Source organism: Acomys russatus, chromosome 16 (genome assembly GCF_903995435.1).
Source record: "Acomys russatus chromosome 16, mAcoRus1.1, whole genome shotgun sequence".
NCBI lineage: Eukaryota > Metazoa > Chordata > Mammalia > Rodentia > Muridae > Acomys > Acomys russatus.
Window position 1 is genome coordinate 20731117 of NC_067152.1, and position 17104 is coordinate 20748220.

At 52.7% G+C, this 17104-nt stretch overlaps 1 protein-coding gene across 1 annotated transcript; it reads right to left on the minus strand.

Moving 5' to 3' along the window:
- Positions 1–4004: 4004 nt before the first annotated feature.
- On the minus strand, positions 4005–8441 carry Wfikkn2 (WAP, follistatin/kazal, immunoglobulin, kunitz and netrin domain containing 2). Its single transcript, XM_051158314.1, has 2 exons — positions 8054–8441; positions 4005–5525 (listed from the first exon to the last, which is right to left on the minus strand). Exons 1-2 carry the CDS (start codon positions 8246–8248, stop codon positions 4005–4007), a joined length of 1716 nt encoding a protein of 571 aa, XP_051014271.1. The 5' UTR covers positions 8249–8441.
- Positions 8442–17104: the final 8663 nt, after the last annotated feature.

A 17104-nucleotide genomic window follows, 5' to 3' on the forward strand; every position in this document is an offset into this window, starting at 1 on the left:
GGACTGAGGCCATGTCTACCAGACTGGGCCAGGTGACGGCCACAGGCTGGTGATCCTGCTTTGGGAACTCAAGTCAGGTCAGCCCAGCCTGGGGACCTGCTCATTGTCAGCCATTGTATAAGGCCCAGGAGAATGTTTTGAGAGAAAACTCAATTTCACACAGCAGGTGAGAGATTTCGATAGTCTCTCAGTTGCGCATCCCGCTAGGTACTCAAAGCTTCTGAGCCTCAAATCAGCCCATGTGAGGGTGCTCACTTCGTATGTCCTCTGGGATAGATAAAAATGAGTCTGCCAAGGCCCAGTGCCTAGAACAAGGAGGCAAAGGGTTATGTCCTGGGGTCCATCCTTGCCCAGGGAACTCCAGAGGGTAAAAAGGCACTCCACGTCAGGCTGTAGTTCTTTTTGTTTGGTTGGGTCCCCCCTCCCAAGTCAGGGTTTCTCTGTGTAGCCTTGGCTGTCCTGGACTCACTTTATAGACCAGTCTGGCCTCGGACTCACAGTGATCCGCCTACCTCTGCCTGGGATTAAAGGCATGCACCACCACACCTGGCTCAGGCTGTAGTTCTTACAAGGGTAACGGGTTGAATGCCAAGTCTCACTGAGTGCCATGACTAACCTGGCACCGCAGTGCAACAAGCCTGTGATCTGAGCACCTGAGCAGCCGAGACAGGAGAATCATGGAGTTTGAGACCAATCTGGACTACAGAGTGAATCTGAAGTGAGTTTGAGTTACACTGAGAGACTCTGTCTAAAACAAAAATAAATTCAGGGCTGAGGAAATGTCTCAGTGGTAAATAAACGCTTGTCTCAAAGACATGAAGACCCGCGTTGGAATGCCCAGGTGCAGGGTAGTGAGTATCTGTGATCCCGGGGTTCCTGTGATGACACAGGAGATGGAGAGTCGCTGGGAGCTTGCAGGCCAGCCAGAGTGGTGTGTACAGCAGCGAGTCACAGGTGGAAGGGGAGGACAGACACCTGAGATTGTCCTCTGGTGGCTGCACACGCACTGTGGCATGAATGTGCCTGCATTTGCACACATGAATACACGTGTGAGCATGTCTGGACACGTCCACGAGTGTGCCTGTACACGCATACACACAACAAACCAGCAACGGGTTGTTTTACCCAAGTGTTCCTACTACTGTTTGTGTGGCTAGGCACGGAGAGGTTCAGAGAGAGCAAGTCGGTGGTAGAGGCTGGATTCAGAGCTTGCTGAGCCTGGTCTCATGGGCTATGTGGCTTCTGCACATCAGCCTGACAGTGTGGGTGGGTCCACTGAATTTCTTGCTTTTCCAGGAGAGCAGAATAGCAGACTGGACCTAACTGTGGGGTTCAGACTCTTTTTCCTATAAGTGAACTAAAGTGGCAGGTAACAGGTGTGGCTAGTGCGGTGAATGGGCACTTGCCCTTGGGCTCTGAGACTATTTGTTGGACATCGTAGCCTAGAAGCAGGTTCAGCCAATGTCCCCAGATCTCTAAGGACAGAGTGAGGTGACAGTCTTCACCCTCTCTGGACACCTGATGGCTAAGTTTCTTGCTCAGTGCCCTTCAGTGACAGTTCCTACCCCCTGCCCTCTCTTGTCTTGGGAAATAGAAGTTCCTTGCCCCTTCTTCAAGCTTTTACTGCAGATGAAAGGGGCTGGGCTGGGCCCGGCCTGGATTCCTCCTTTGGGTACTGCCCTGGGAACCTCCAGGGAGCTGCAAAAGAGAGGTACCTTGAGGATCAGACAAGCTTTGGTCTCCACACACTTGACTGGGTCTGGGGAACAGCAGTAAGCCTCCCTGGAGCCAAATGCACTGCCAGCAGCATTGTCAGAACTCAGCAGGCCCCATGAGGACACTGGAAAGCAGGCATCGTCCTGGTGTCCCTAGAAGTCACAGATAAGCACCTGCCTGCCCTACTCTTGTCTCTTCTTCTTTCTCACTTAGACTCCACAGTCTCAGGGGCAAAGTCTATGGCCCTGATCTCCCATTGAACACCCGCCCCCCACCCTCAGAAAGCAGTTAGGCCACACACCAGGGCCCTAGATCTCTCTGTCTGTGACTGTGGAAAAGTTACCCTGCCATCTCAGCTATGTTTTCCCCTGCTTATTTCATAAACTCTGACAAGCATGGCTAAGAAATCTCATATCTGCCAGGTGTGGTGGCCCACACCTTTAATCCCAGCACTCAGGAGGCAGAGACAGGTGGATCTCTGTGAGTTCGAGGCCAGCCTGGTCTACAAAGCGAGTCCAGGACAGCCAAGATAACACAGAGAAACCCTGTCTCAAAAAAAAAGAATCAAAGAAAGAAAGAAGAAAGAAGACAGAAAGAAAGAAAGAAAGAAAAAGAAAAAAAAGAAAAAAAAAAAAAAAGAAGAAGAAAAGAAAAGAAAGAAAGAAAGAAAGAAAGAAAGAAAGAAAGAAAGAAAGAAAGAAAAGAAATCTCATATCTCACAGGGGACCTGAAAATCTACTGTGTCTCTCCACTACCCAAATATAGCACCATTAGCCAGACATCCCTCCTAAGAGGTCACAAGAACCAATGGTGTGATCCCAGCCCCAGCCCCTTCCTCACCTTCTCCCCAAAGTGACACGGGTAGAGCAGTTGACACTATGAACTTTTATTTAGTATCGTCCTTCTTATACTTTAGGGCATCCCACAGCGCCTCCTTTGGAGGGATGTGGACAGGATAAAGGGCTGAAGATGGAACAGGGCAGATGCAGAGATGACACAGGGGTTCCAAATCCTCTGCCCCCGTGCCTGTCTGGCTGGGACCAAAAGAAACAAGTGATCTCACAGCTGCCGTTGCCAAAAGGCTCCTCCCAGGCCCCGCCCAAATAGATCCTCCCTCCTGATCCACGCAGGTGCCCATACTCGCCACCAGATGGCATCATGGAGTAATAGCCATTCTCCCTGGACCGGCCTCCACTCTGATTCTTAGACTGTCTGTCCCCTGTCCCTCCTGTCTTTGTCTTATTTCTCTGGCTACCAAAACAGATCCTGGGGCTTCTCCAAGGAACTCCACCGCCTATGAATGCACATGATTGGAAGTGCCTGACTGCTGCCAATCACTCACTGCCTCGGGGGGGGGGGGGGGGGGGGAGCCTAGGGTTTCGGCTGTGCCAGTTGGAGCAGTAACAGCTGCCTACGGTCCTAGCACCTGGCACCCAGGAAGTGTTCACTGAACTGAAATAAACAGAAGGAAACCAACAAACCAATACCAATGCAGCTAAGGAAAGAAAACATGGGTTCTGCTAGTATGGTGACATGGGGGACACAAACTGACCCCACTAAAGGCAGCCCTCCCTGCACCCTCCACTAGGATAAGTTACAGCCTGGGTTGGACAGTGCTCTGGCTTCTTAGTGCTCACACCACTTAATGTGAGGCAGACTCTGACTACAGTAATGGAGGAGGCAGTGGGGATGTTGTGTTACGCAATCCGTGTACTCTCTTATCTCCCCCCCCCCCCACACACACACACATAACCTCCTATGAAAGCTAAACCACTTAACAATGCAGACCGCCATCTCCTCCTGGGTAGGAGTCTGGGCAGAGAGGCTGGGATCAGCAAAAGAGAGATTAAACTACCTGAGGAGACCCCCGCGCCCATGGGAAATAACTTATGTGTTTCTTTTCTTCCCTTTTGCCAACCACTGCCGTTCCCCCTCCCCGCCCCGCAGCTCAAAAAGATAAGGGCCTTTTAGCCCAGAGGCAGAGGCAGGCAGATCTCTGTGAGTTCAAGGCCAGCCTGGTCTACAAAGTGATTTCCAGGACAGCCAAGGGCTATACAAAGAAAGAAAGAAAGAAGAGAAGAAAAGAAAGAAAGAAAGAAAGAAAGAAAGAAAGAGGGACCTTTCATTGAACCCCAAGAATAGAAGTGGTCTTGAGACTTTGGTGGCTCTCTTCACACACGTTAGCTGATGTTTCTTCCCTAACCACGGCTGTCTAATCTGATCTTGCCCCAGTGGCTAGCTGAGGTCAGGGGGTGGGTGGGCAGAGGAGGGTCAGGGTAGATGGGTCCTCAGTGCAGGCCCAGGAAGTCCTTGAGGACATCGCAGGTTTTCTTCTGCATCACCTCACGAAGCTTCCTGACCCGCCGGGTGCTCGAGGCACCCACAAAGCTATCGGGTCTCAGCATGGCCATGCCACCCTCCACCTCCCCCATGATGACGAGCGGTGTCTCGCTCACTGTCACGTTGGGGCAAGGGCAGGCCCAGTCTACGTGAAGCAGGGTGACTTCCAGCGGCTCCCGGCCCAGAAACTTGAGGCCCATCTTCTCATCTTTTAGGACCTCATCCACAGTCACTAGGGCACGGCCTGAGTCAGGCTCTTCCGTCAGCTCAGAGACCCTGCCCAGGATGACGAAGTCACTTCGGCAGAAGCTGGTGACAAGTTTTTGCCGTGGCTTGCAGGCCCGACAGTGCTGGTTGCCCCTCGGGAAGGGACACGACTCCTCACAGGCCTCTCGGCTTTCAAAGTTGTTGCTGTTACCCTCGCAGCCACCATAGATAAAGGACTGGCACAGGCCTGTCTGGCTGTTGTAGGCCCAGCGCGGCACATAGGCTTTGCAGGGCCCCTGTAGGGCGGGCAGGCTGCATGTGGCCAGCGGCCCACTCATACAAGCCAGCATGCAGGCCTCGTAGGTTTCAAAGTGGTTGAGGTTACGATGGCAGTGGCCAAAGGTGAAAGGGAGGCAGTTGTTAGCCTGGGCGTCAAAGTGCCAGCGCGTCTGCTCCTCGCCACAGTCCTCACTGTCTGGGGGTTTCAGGCACTCAGTTTCTGGGAAGGCTGTACCATTGAGGCTGCTCTCTGACGTGGCCCCTGCCAGTCCTCCCCTGACCACCGACAATGGGAAGTCAGCCCTCAGGACCCCTGCAGCATTCCGAGCTGTACAGGTGTATATGCCGGCATCCTGGGGCTGGGCATTGTAGATGACCAGTTGGGCGATGTTAGTGACCACCACGTTACCACGCACGTGGTTCGGCCTCATGACCACGTTCTCTCGATCCTCCAGCTGTTTCTCCCAAGTGAGCTCCGGCCGGGGCCGGCCCACCACATCACAGAGAAAACTCACTGTCTCACCGACGGTGACTGACTGATGGACAGGGTGGTTGAGCAGGGCTGGGGCTGCCATGTCCAGCCCCAGAGTCTCTGGAGAGGCCGTGGTAGGATGGACAGTGGTCTCGGGTGGTGGAGGGCTGGTGTTGGGCCAGGTGAAGTGATAGCGGCAAGTGACCACGGCCAGTGTGATGCCCTTGGAGCAGGCCTCAGCGTCCATGTAGCAGCGGTTGTAGTAGGTAAGACCGTCAGAGGCGCAGGTGAAGCTGGGCTCCTTCTCACAGCGATCTTTGCACTTGCACACGGGCTGCCCATCCCAGATGTCACACTCGGAGCCCTGCTGCAGACACATGAAGTGGTCACACGTGGCCTCCTTGGGCATGCCCACGGGGCCTTTCTTCCCTTTCACGTCCATGTAGCGGGCTGCCACACAGCTCTTGGTCCCACACACATTGGGGCAGCACTTCTCATAGGTCTCACATTCCTGAAAGAGCCAGAGGAAAAGAGAGACTTCTGAACATGGAGAAAGCAAGAATAGCATCCTACATCTGCCCCAGAGGCTGTGACATGAAGATCTGTGCCTGTGTATACACAAAGCGCTTGCTTACTGCTCTCTTCCAAGCCAGGGGATACAACCACTATTCCCACTTTCTACACAATAAAGCACAGAGAGGTTAAGTAACTTCCCCAAGGTCCCATGGCTGAGAATATGAGAAGAGATGGGCCACCGACCTCTGAAAGGGGACATGTGCTCACTACCGTTTTCAAAATGAGAACATAGAGAGACGTAGGTGACACTAGAGTCACAGAGATGAGAGGAGCCAGGAAAGGGCTTCAAGCTCTAAGAGGGACCCTGAAATGCAGTACAGTGTGGTACCCCAGACTAAGCATAGGTTTACAGAGTAAGGCTGACTTTTTGTCTTTCTCCCACTGGGGTAAGGATGTGTCGGTTAACTTGAAGAGGTCGCATCTTTGGACCCATGTTGAAGGCTAGCCACATATATCTCCCCCCTGGGAGACACCAACACGCACTGAACCCAGGATGTCAGAGAATCCTGGTGACCAGGGAAAAGTCCGCTTGTGTGGTAGCGGTAAAGCCTTGCCAGTTTGTAATCCCCGTCTGACTTCTGTGGAGTCGTGTAAGGCTTTATTCTAATTCTTTGAAATTAGCACATGCCACCGGAGCCGACACAAACATGGGTTGCATGTGGCGCTTTGCACAATGTCACACCGTGTAGCTGGGCAGCTGGCTGGGCTGTTAATCCTCCACCAGGTAGTAAATGTGTGAATTAGTCCCTACCACACTGGCCTCTTGTCCTTCCCACTTTGATTCCAGCCTTTTTGACATTCCACATGAGCTAAGGAGGGAGGAAGCACCCCCCACTCGGCAGTATGGGGCGGGCTGTGCGGAGCGGGCTGTGTGGAGGGGAGTTGTTGGGGGGGGCTGTGTGGGGTGGGCTGTGTGGAGCAGGCTGTGTGGGGCGGGCTGTGTGGAGCGGGGCTGTGTGGAACAGGGCTGTGTGGAGCAGGCGGTGTGGAGCGGGCTGTAGACTTGTTTACTGTTCTTCCTCATTCGGCTCAGAATAAGGACTTTGTTTTGAAACCCTTGTTTGGCATAGGCTTCTGGGCCACAACAGGGGGAGCTTGGGGGCAGGGATGGGTCACATCCAGAACTGAGGTTCAAGGGAGAGAGATCTCAAGAATGGAGGGTGGACAGGGACACAATGACCTGAGGACAGGAAAACTTGCTCTTTGGCCTGATGGCTGTTCCAGTCCCGTGTGGCTAGGCAATTCCCTCAGGGCTCAGAGGTCCAGGAATGCTTGGACACTCAGGAACCAGAGCCCTTGGGGACCAGATGAAGGAACGCCTGAGGGGATACTTAGAATACTGTCACTTAAAGAGTAACAACGTATCCATAGGTCACCTGGGTCCTTAGCTGCCCTTAGGTGGCTTCTCCAGACACTCAAAGCCAGCAGAATGTGAGGCAGCAGCCACTCTCTCCGTGGGAAGTCCTATGCTTTCTTGTGTGGCCAGCTATTTCCAGAAGCACCAGGGTCTCCCATGTTTTGTTGTTGTTTGTTTGTTTATTTGTTTGTTTGTTTTCCTTTCCTGAGACAGGGTTTCTCTGTGTAGCCTTGGCTATCTTGGACTTGCTTTATAGACCAGGCTGGCCTCGAACTCACAGTGATCTACCTGCCTCTGCCTCCCGTGTGCAGGGATTAAAGGCGTGTACCACCACCACCCAGCTTCCCATGGTCTTTAGTGATGCCCAACTCAGACCCAAAGCCCTGAGAGAGTCAGAGATGGCCAGGCAGGAAGTGGGCACACTTTGAATAGGTACCTGTGCTATTGTAAACCTATGGGCTTTTCTTCCCAGCAGGAGTGGACAAGGATGACCCTTGGAAGAACCCAGCTGGCAGCCAGAGAACTGTTTGAAAGTGGCCCTTGCCTGCTGCAGCATCCACAAGAGAGGAGCATATGGGAGCACCGGAGAGTCAGACAGGTGGGAACTCAGTTCATTTTCCCTCCTGGGTCACTAGAGTATTTGTACAGACTGGCTCCTGCTCAGCCTACCCAGCAGCCCCATTACTGTTGTATGGCTGAGTCCAAGCCTGGGGACAGGCCTAGAAGCCGGGTGGTTGTGTCAAATAGACAGGCTTCCAAGCCAACTGTCTCTCCCTGACTGTGGCATCTCTCCTTGTGAGTATCCGTTCTCTCACCTGTGATTGAGCCGCTGAACATCTGCCCTGCGGTCCTGTTATCCCAATGCACCTGGTACAGAATTGGCCCACACCAGCCCCCAACAAGCACAAAGAGGAAAACACCAAGATGGATTTGAACACTCCACCCTCTAGGCCTTAGCAGCAGTAGGCAGGCACCTGCTGTGTTTGTCTCTAGGTTGGCAGGATCTGTGCTCCTTCGTGGCCCTGGAGGTACTTCTGAGTCTTCCCCACACCATAGCCCCCACACTTATCACACACTCTGTCATAGGCTTCAGGAATCCCACTCACCTGGTCGGTTTCACACTCTCGCTTGCAGGTGCTCTGGGCATCCACCCAGAGGTTGGGGTTCATGTCGTTGGGGCAGATGCCCGCATGGGAATATCGGATGGGTGGCAGTGCTAGGCCTCGAAGGAGCACCCCCAGGAGCAGCAGCAACAGCAGCCCCCAGTGGAACCAGAACCGATGATACCCTGGGGCCCACATGCTGCTGCTGTCTGCAGTGGCCAGAGGACTCCCCTGTGATGACACCAAGGCCTGAGACCCACCGGGGGCTGCCTTCTCTTGGGCGGGCAACACCTGCCCTTCCGCACCCCAGCAAGTCTCCTTGCTGAGGCCGCTTGCTGGCTTCGGCTGCTGTGACTGGCTCCACCAAGTGCAGCCTGCTGGGCTGTGAAGCTTCAGATAAAAGAAAGGTCTTTGGAAGGAAACTCCGTCCCCCCCACCCCCCCCCTACCCCACCCCACCCCCGGTGCGCAGGGAGAGGAACACAGCAGAGACTCAAGCCTGGATTTATATCCTGGGCGCACCACCCGAGTGGGAGCGAGCTAACCCGATGCCTGTCAGAGGCAGGCTGCTGGCGCCTCTGTCCTGTGGCTGATCAGAAGGGGGGAAAAAGCTGGAAGCAGTTTAGGCAGCGGTCTCTGGCACGGTGGGACACCTGCTTGTTTTTGACTCCAGGAGGCCCTTAACCCCTTCCAGGGACAGAAATGGCATGTGCTTTGGGGGTGGGGGGGTGAGCTGGCCCCAGGACACGCACGCTCACTGTGAGGCAGGTTTGTTTCCCCACCTCCTTGGGGCCAGGCCCCCTCCTCCCCCTTCAGCCACCTCTAAAGAACACACAATTGCTTGTTACGAGGAGGGACCTGAGCCGCTGTGTTAGCGTCGCCCAGCTCGATAGTACATTTGAGAGCAAATGACGTGGAAAAACAAGTTCACGGCCATTCAAGGGCGGGCCGAGCAGCCAGCGCTGTGCTGTGTAAGCCGACTCCCACCCCGGGCACCAGGTCCCCTTGTGTGTGTGTGGGGGGGGGAGGCGCGGAGGGTAATGCACACGGCCAGCACCACATCTCTGTGTTACGGGTTACTGGCAGTCCATGTCTTAAGTTGCAACTTTGGTGAATCCCCCCGCCAAAATCGTTCCAGAGAGACATACCAAATACCAGATATGGTCTCGCCCCCCCCTCGGTCCCTCCCCCCCCCCCCCCCCCGTGTTGGGACGGATCACATTCCTCACTCCTCTCTCTACACACTTGTGTAGTCCAAGACACTGGTGCAGCTACAATGTCCTGGGGCTCCACTATACCACCACCCGAGCTGCCCTCACCAGTAGCCGTAGTGCCCCCCCCCCCCCCGCGTGGTGGGCCCATGGGTGCCAAGCACTATAGACATGTGGCTTTTACTTCCTTCCACGACACAGAGTAAAAAAGCTTCCGGACTTGGGGGGCGTGAGGGGGGTGCGGGGGACACAAGCAATTTGTGCAGGGTCCTCGGAAGAACCAATCGTATCAATCACTGCCCATCTACTCTGGACTCTAATACGTCATCTCACCCAGTCCTCACAGCAAACTGTACATCCAGTTTGGACTTGGGCGGATGATGCACAGTGAGGCTAAGCAACTCACCCTGGGCCACACAGCTCCATTAATACAGGAGGCAAGGGCAGCAGCTTGTTCTTTCTGTGTGGTCAGGGACTTTTGAAGGCACTCCTCCCCCACCGGTCTGCCAGAACTGTTGTCAAGGTACAGCCCAGTCTAGTTTTTGTTTTTGTCTTTTTTTTTTTTTTTTTAACAGAATGGTTAAGACGTTTTTTGGAAGTCAGGGGCTGTATCTGTGGAAGGCCTAGGAAGAGGCAAGGAGGTTAGAAGCAATTTCTGTCCCAGTAGGTTGAGGGTGTGTGATTTGGTCATTAAACGCACTTTAGGATGACTAGGAACCTAAAGCCTGGAAAACAGAGATGCCTTTTTAGGGATAAGCCAATAAGGATGGGGTGGGGGGGATGTGATCTGAGCTGCAGTGGGAGAGAACAGGGAAGCAGCCGGAAGGGGTATCCAAGGCCCTCACATGTTCCCTTGATAGACTTGAACAACCACAGCTCCCCATCCAAGTGGACTATAAAAATCACCTGCAATACTATCTCCTGTGGATTCCCACCATCCCTAGCTTGGTGAGGTGCTGGCTTTTCCTCCTCTGAGCCAATTCCTTGCCATTGCGTGGGTCTAAGATCCGTCTTCTCTGTCAATGTCAAAGTGCTAATGAAGGGTGTCAGGTCTCAATCTGCTTAGTTATCAGAACAAACCTCGCTCGGAGGAGGCCATTTCCAGTAATGAAACCAGACAGCGGGCGATGCTGGCTGCTTTGAATTCCCTGTAATTTCATAAGCTGTGTTCCCGCTGCTCAAAGCAGGAGCCCCTACACAGCCCTGCCCCGGCTGTGGTTTGCTCAGCTTTCTGCAATACCGCAAAAGGAAACAGACAGCGACATGTTTCTAAGCAGCGCTTAGAGAAAGTGTCACGAGCCATTATTCCCAGGCAAGCATCCGAAGGGAGGATGCTGGGTGTCTGTGCGGTCCACTGAGGCCATGAGAGGGTTCTAGGGAGATGAGAGAGAGACATGTCTCTCTACCCCTACTCCCATTTTCAGGGTTGGGGGAAAAAGCTTTCCACCCAGTCTCCACTGGCAACCGTCCTCGCAGCCCCGGGAAATCCCTGTGCAGCAAAGAGAACTGAGCAGGAAAGTTAGGCTGCCCTGCCAAGTAGTCCCACCACCAGGAGAACCATAGCCCAAGCCCACACCTGTACTGGCTGCACCACACGACCTCTCCACCCCTGTAGAGGCATCCCCGTCTCTACCTCTGCCCTGAAGCTTGTCTCTAAGCTATTCTGAAGTTCCTACCATCCCAAGTCTTTCTGTGACTCCCTCACACCCACGGAAGGAGGCTCCTGCCACCCAGTCCCACTCTACACCAAGCTCCTCACTGGGAATGAATGTTGGGCTAAGCCGCTGGGCAGAAGCCTGGCCTTTGCGTGCCTTCTCGCTGTCATCAGTCCTTCCCAAGGACAAGGGGCCCAGCTTAGTGTCTCAACCACTCAATCACACTGAATATGAGAGGCAAGAGTGAGTCCTGGGCTCCGGTCTATTCTAGAAGGGACTGCCACTGTCATGCCCTTTACACTCCTTGCTCTTCGGGGCGAGCTCAGGACCTGCTCAGAGGTACTGCTGACAGGAGGCCACCATCACTCTGTCAGTGAACTCTCAGTGATCCTTGACCTCAGGTTCACCCTGAGCTTCCTGAGCCTGTGGGGTCTTGACAGGACAACACAGCTGACACTATTACCCCAATTAGCCAGCCTACACCTCAGAGGCATCGCACAGCGCTACAGGCAACCCAAAGACCCGGGTCTCATATCTAAATCAAGCCTCTTCTTGCCTCTTATCACGTCTGCTCCCTCTTTTCCTGAGCTCACTTTTCTCCTCAAGTGGTTCTTAAATCCCCTACTGTGTGCTGGCTTCTGCACACACAGAAATCCACCAGAAGACAAGCGTGCTAAAATAATAAGCCCAGAGAATATGGGGTTGTGGGGGAGGTGGTCCTCACCCTGCTAAGGGGCAGCCGAAGGGGCTGGGCTTGGGCTTGGGCTTGCTGCTACAGGGTGATGGTGGGTGGGGCTGGAGACGGAGCAGCAGTCTGCAAGAGCAAAAAAGACAACGTCCTAGAGGCCTGGCCCACAGCACTGGCCTCCCTGGCCAACCCCCCCCCACCTCCCACTTTGTGGGGCCCAGGCTTCAGGAAGGGGAGATGAGGGCAGGCAACTCAGCAGGTTTAGGAGTGGGGGTGGGAACTGCCCCCACTCCTTTAGAGAGACAACCCCAGCAAAGACAGAGCAGCAATTTCTTCCTGCCTAGACCCTAGGTAGGGCATCCACACTGACCCACGTGGAAAATCAGTCCAAGGCAGCCCTCTGGCCCTGTGTTTGGAAGGATTTGGGAAGCAGGAATGGGGCTACGGAGAAGATGCTGTCCTCCAGGAGGTACTTAGATGGACGGCCCAGGCCACCTCAGCAGAAGGCTCATTACCCAGCTGGGAACCCCCTGCCCGAGAGGCCTCAGGCCTGGCTTACATTACAAGGCTACATGAGCTCTTCCCTCCAAGTGAGGCTGCATGGAGCCTTGGAATAATTACAGGGGCCTCAGCAGATGGTGGAGGCGGACGGGGGAGGCCTTCAGCTGGGGGACACGTGACCCACCAGCATCTGTGTGGAACAGGACCTGGGAGTGTCCAGGCTGAGCTGATGGTGGTAGGGGGTTGGAACTGAATCAAGAGCAGGAATTACTACGGCCATGGGAGGGGTGGAGCACAGTCCTGGGAGCCCCAGGACTGTTGTCAGAGCCCCTGGACACTGGAAGGATCAGTGTGTGTCCTGAAACACAGAGGCACACCCCCAGGCAGACAGGGCTGGGTTGCCGTTGAGAACTCGCATGTCCTGGAAGGTTTTAGCTCAGGTCCTGCTCCTCTGGGAGTCTTGGGCTGAGCAACACAGAAGGAGTGGCCATTCAGGCTTCACAGTCCGCATTGCTCAAGGGAGGACCACCTCACGTTCCCCACCTGAGGCCCCTTCAGCTCCCTCCTCTGTGATCCATGGCCCGATTCCTCTAGCTTTGCACTGATAGAATCGGCTTCAAAAAGCCCCGCCGCGAAGCCCTCAGCCAAGACAAACATGGCCAGGCAGGCCCGAAGGTGTCTGCTCCTGACTGGGCTCTGCCTGAGGAAGTCCAGTTCCAGCTTTCCCACGCCTCAGGGGTCAGGAGGAACACTGCATGAGGGGTGGCCTCCCTCCCACTTAGGGCCCCCCCTCCACCCATGTTTAAAGTTCTCTCAGCCCATCGTGTCCCCACTCCTGCCTGCCTTGTTTCTGCTTTTTGTTCATTGAGATGGCCTCAGCGCCTGCCCCCTGGGGGGAGGGCTCCCTGACACTCCATGCATGCTGCCCGGCTGCCCAGCAAAGTGGCCCATGTGCTCTAAATCCATCTGCACCCCTCAAATGCACCTCTTCATAAGTGTCTCCTTTCTTGTGTGTGTGCGCACCTGCATTTATATGTGGGGTGGAGGGGGTGAGACCAGGATGAGAAAAGTCTGCCCCCCCATTGGCTGTTGGCTACCGTCGCACCATTCTGGGTTAACAACAGTCCCTGCAGGTTGAGGATGAAGGCAAAAGCATTTAGTCTGGACCACCAGGAACTGCTGTCTCGGTTTAGTTAGCATTGCTATTCTCTCCCTCACCCGCCTGAGCAGCTATCCTTTCACTTGGATCTTTTAAAGCACCACGCAGCTCTTCCCCTCCAGCCTTGCACAAACCTTGTTCTCTGGCAGGGACTCTCATCTCCTAGACGGCAGCTTTCTGACCCATCTCAGCACTCATACCTGAAAGGAAGGTCTCCTAAACCCCAAGGACTGGGAAAGCTAATTCCTGACCACAGGTTCCCAGTGTAGTTTGTAAATAATAAAGCAAAAACCAAACTGAACCACAGCTTACAAAATTACATGTTCGGTGGGGTTGGGTCGGAGGGTAACCCTCAAATGTCTCAACCTCAGAACCTGGGTAAGTAACCATATTTTTGGAAAAGGTCTTTGCAGACACTAAGGATCTTTTTTTTTTTTTTTTTTTTTTTTTTTTTTTGTAAAGATTTTATTTTTATACAGTGTTCTGCCTGCATGTACACCTGCAGGCCAGAAGAGGGCGCCAGATCTTATTATGGATGCTTGTGAGCCACCATGTGATTGCTAGGAATTGAACTCAGGACCTCTGGAAGAGCAGCCAGTGCTTTTAACCTCTGAGCCATCTCTCCAGCCCTTAGCTACCCTTTTGAAACACCAGTACATAATTAGGTCCTCGTTTTCAGACGGCTGCATTGCTACCTCCAGCCCAGCATAGATGTCATTTACTTTTCTGCTTGTGACACAGCCAGTTCTACATCTTTGGCTCACACTTGTCCCATCAACCCCTCCCTCTCCTCTTTCTTCCTGTGCATCTGGAGTCTATGTGCTTTCTTCAATGTCTGAGACGGCTTCCCCTTGAACTTAAAATTTTCTCAGCAGGGAGGAAGCCAGCCTGCCTGCAGCTGATGCCCTTGAAGCCGAGTCTGCGGCTGCAAAGGATATTAAGATCTGCAGTTGAGCCCTTGCAGTCTTCTGCTTTGGGGACAATGAAGATTTTGCTAGATGGTGGCCCTAGTCCCCCCCTGTAACAAAGACCCAGTCAGAACACAGTTTTGTTAGCCTCTTTTCCACTCCAACTCCACTTAGCTTTCCTAAATGGCTCTTTTCGGTTTACTGAGCCAGGGTCTCTCTATGCAGTCCAGGCTGACCTGGAACTTGTAACTTTTCTGCCTCAGATATATATAATTTTTATGATTTATTTATTTATTTTTGAGACAGGGTCTTTCCGTGTAACAGTCCTTGCTGTCCTGGAACATACTATGTAGACCAGGCTGGCCTCAAACTTACAGCGATCCGCCTGCCTCTGCCTCCAGAGTGCTGGGATTAAAGGCGTGCACCTCCATGCCTAACCCAAGAAACATATTTTTTCAAGCTGGGCATTAATGACTCACACCTATAATCACACACTTTGGAGGCAGAGGCAGGAGAACTGTCATGGAGTTTGAGGCCATTCTGGCCTATGTCGTAGAATATTTATTAGAGTCTAGAGGGCTTCTTCTTTACACTAGCTAGTTCCCAAATAATCAAGACATGGTGTGTGTGTGTGTGTGTGTGTGTGTGTGTGTGTGTGTGTGTCTTAGTTAGGGTTTCATTGCTGTGAAGAGACACCATGACCATGGCAACTCTTATAAAGGAAAACATTTAATTTGGCCTGGCTTCCAGTTTCAGAAGTTTAGTCCACTATTATCATGGCGGGAAGCCTGGCAACATGCAGGCAGACACCGTGCTGGAGGAGCAGAGAGTTCTACACATCTTCCTCCAAAGGCAGCAGAAGGAGACTGTGTGTCATACTGGGCAAAGCTTGAGCGTATATGACCTCAAAACCCAACTCCATAGTGACACTTCTTCCAACAAGGCCACACCTCCTCATAGTGTCACTCCCTATGGCCAAGCATTCAAACCCATGAGTCTATGGGAGCCGCGCCTATTCAAACCACCACAGTGTGCATGGAGGTACTTTACAAAAAATAATAATAAATAAAGCTTATTTATCTTCTATTTCCAGAGGCTGGAAGTCCTGTCTGTTCAGCCTCCAGGGAGGTCCCTTGACTACACATGGCAGGCAGGTAGCATCACTGTGGGACTAGGTGCAAGAGAGAGAGAGGGTGGGGTGCTACGTGTAGACACAGGACCTGAAGGCCAGGCTTGCGCTACTGTAACACTTGACTCCTTTCCAAGTGGGAAGCCCCTAATGGCATCACACCCTCCAAGGGACCCAGCTCCTAAGGATCCTCCCACCTTCCCACATTGTCTCACTAGGGCCAGCTCTCCTACACAGAACCTCTGGGGGGAAAAGCACACCCAATCATAGCACCTAAGGGTCTCCCGCCATTGCCCTTCTTTCATTTCCTTCCTTTATCCTTTCCCTACTTTCTTTCTTCCCTACCCCCCCCCCCCTTGGTTTTTGGTTTTTCAAGACAGGTAGCCTTGGCTGTCCTTGACTCACTTTGTAGACCAGGCTGGCCTCGAACTCGCAGCGATCCGCCTGCCTCTGCCTCCCAAGTGCTGGATTAAAGGCGTGCGCCACCACCGCCCGGACCCTCTCTTGTTTTTAGAGACGGGATCTCATGTGGTCCCAGCTAGTGCCTTGAGTTGCTGTGTAGCTGAGGGTGAGTCTGAGCTGCAGAGTCTCCTGCTGTCACCTCCCAAGGGCTGGTGTAACCGAGATACACCACCGTTCTCGGTTCAGTATTTTGGTGCATAATGCTAATGTGATTGGGTTTTTTGCTGTTAATTTCTTTTTAGAAATTTTCTTCCTTTCATTCTATTTCATGTGTCAGGTGTGTAAAGTGGAGGGGCACACTCTTTGCAGCAACGAAGTTTTAACTAAAACACATACCAAGGCCGGGTATGATGGTGGTGCACATGCCTTTAATCCCAGTACTTGAGGCAGAGGCAGATGGATCTCTGTGAGTTCGAGGCCAATCTGGTCTACAAAGCAAATCCTGGACAGCGTGGGATATACACAGAGGAATCCCTTCTGGGAAGAAAAAAAAAAAGATACATACAAATAAACATTATGTTGCTGGGCATGGTGGCACACACCTTTAATCCCAGCACTTGGGAGACAGAGGCAGGAGAATTTCTGTGATGGAGGCCAGCCTGATCTACAATGAGAGTCTAGGACAGCCAGAGCTCTGTTACACTGAGAAACTCTGTCTCAAAAAAACCAAAAAATCCAAATAAATATTATGCTTTCCCCTACAAAAATTAGAAAATATCAAAGACCTAAATATAAACACAAACAGTTCAATTTTTGGAGTCTAACATAAGAGGAAATTTAAATACTTCAAAGTTTGGCAATATAATTTTAGGTATAATACTCAAAAATGATCTGTGGAAGAAAAAAAATAAATTATTTCTGCCCAGCAAAAGACAGCATTAGGAGAATGGAAAAACACAGATGGAGAGAGACAAGGTCATCATCATCCCCCAGTGTCTGTGCTGGTTTTATTTTGTTGCTGTGATAAAATCTGAAAGAAACCAACTCAGAGCCAGCCACGCAAGCCTTTAATCCCAGCACTCAGGGAGGCAGAGATAGGGGGATGGGCTCTCCCTGAGTTCCAGGCCAGCCTGGTCTACAGAGTGAGTTCCAGGAGAGCCAAGGCTACACAGAGAAACCTTGTTTCAAAAGCAAAAACAAAAACAAAGGAAGGAAGGAAGGAAGCAACTCAGGGATGCTCAGGGGAGCTTACAGTTTGAAGTTATGGTCCGTGTGGAAGGGAACTCAAGCCAGGAGCTTCCAATAACTGTCTGCATCACATCGGTAGTCGAGAGGAGGAAGTCAGCTCTTACACGTTCAGGACCTCCTGCCTCAGCAATGTGCTGACTCAGCAGCCAAGCAA

Bases quoted from the DNA above. Each gene is read 5' to 3' on its own strand.
- Wfikkn2 (XM_051158314.1), bottom strand. From the start codon at position 8,248: ATGTGGGCCCCAGGGTATCATCGGTTCTGGTTCCACTGGGGGCTGCTG. The intron at 5,526-8,053 runs GTGAGTGGGATT...TGGCTCTTTCAG, and splicing joins GAGAGTGTGAAACCGACCAG to GAATGTGAGACCTATGAGAA.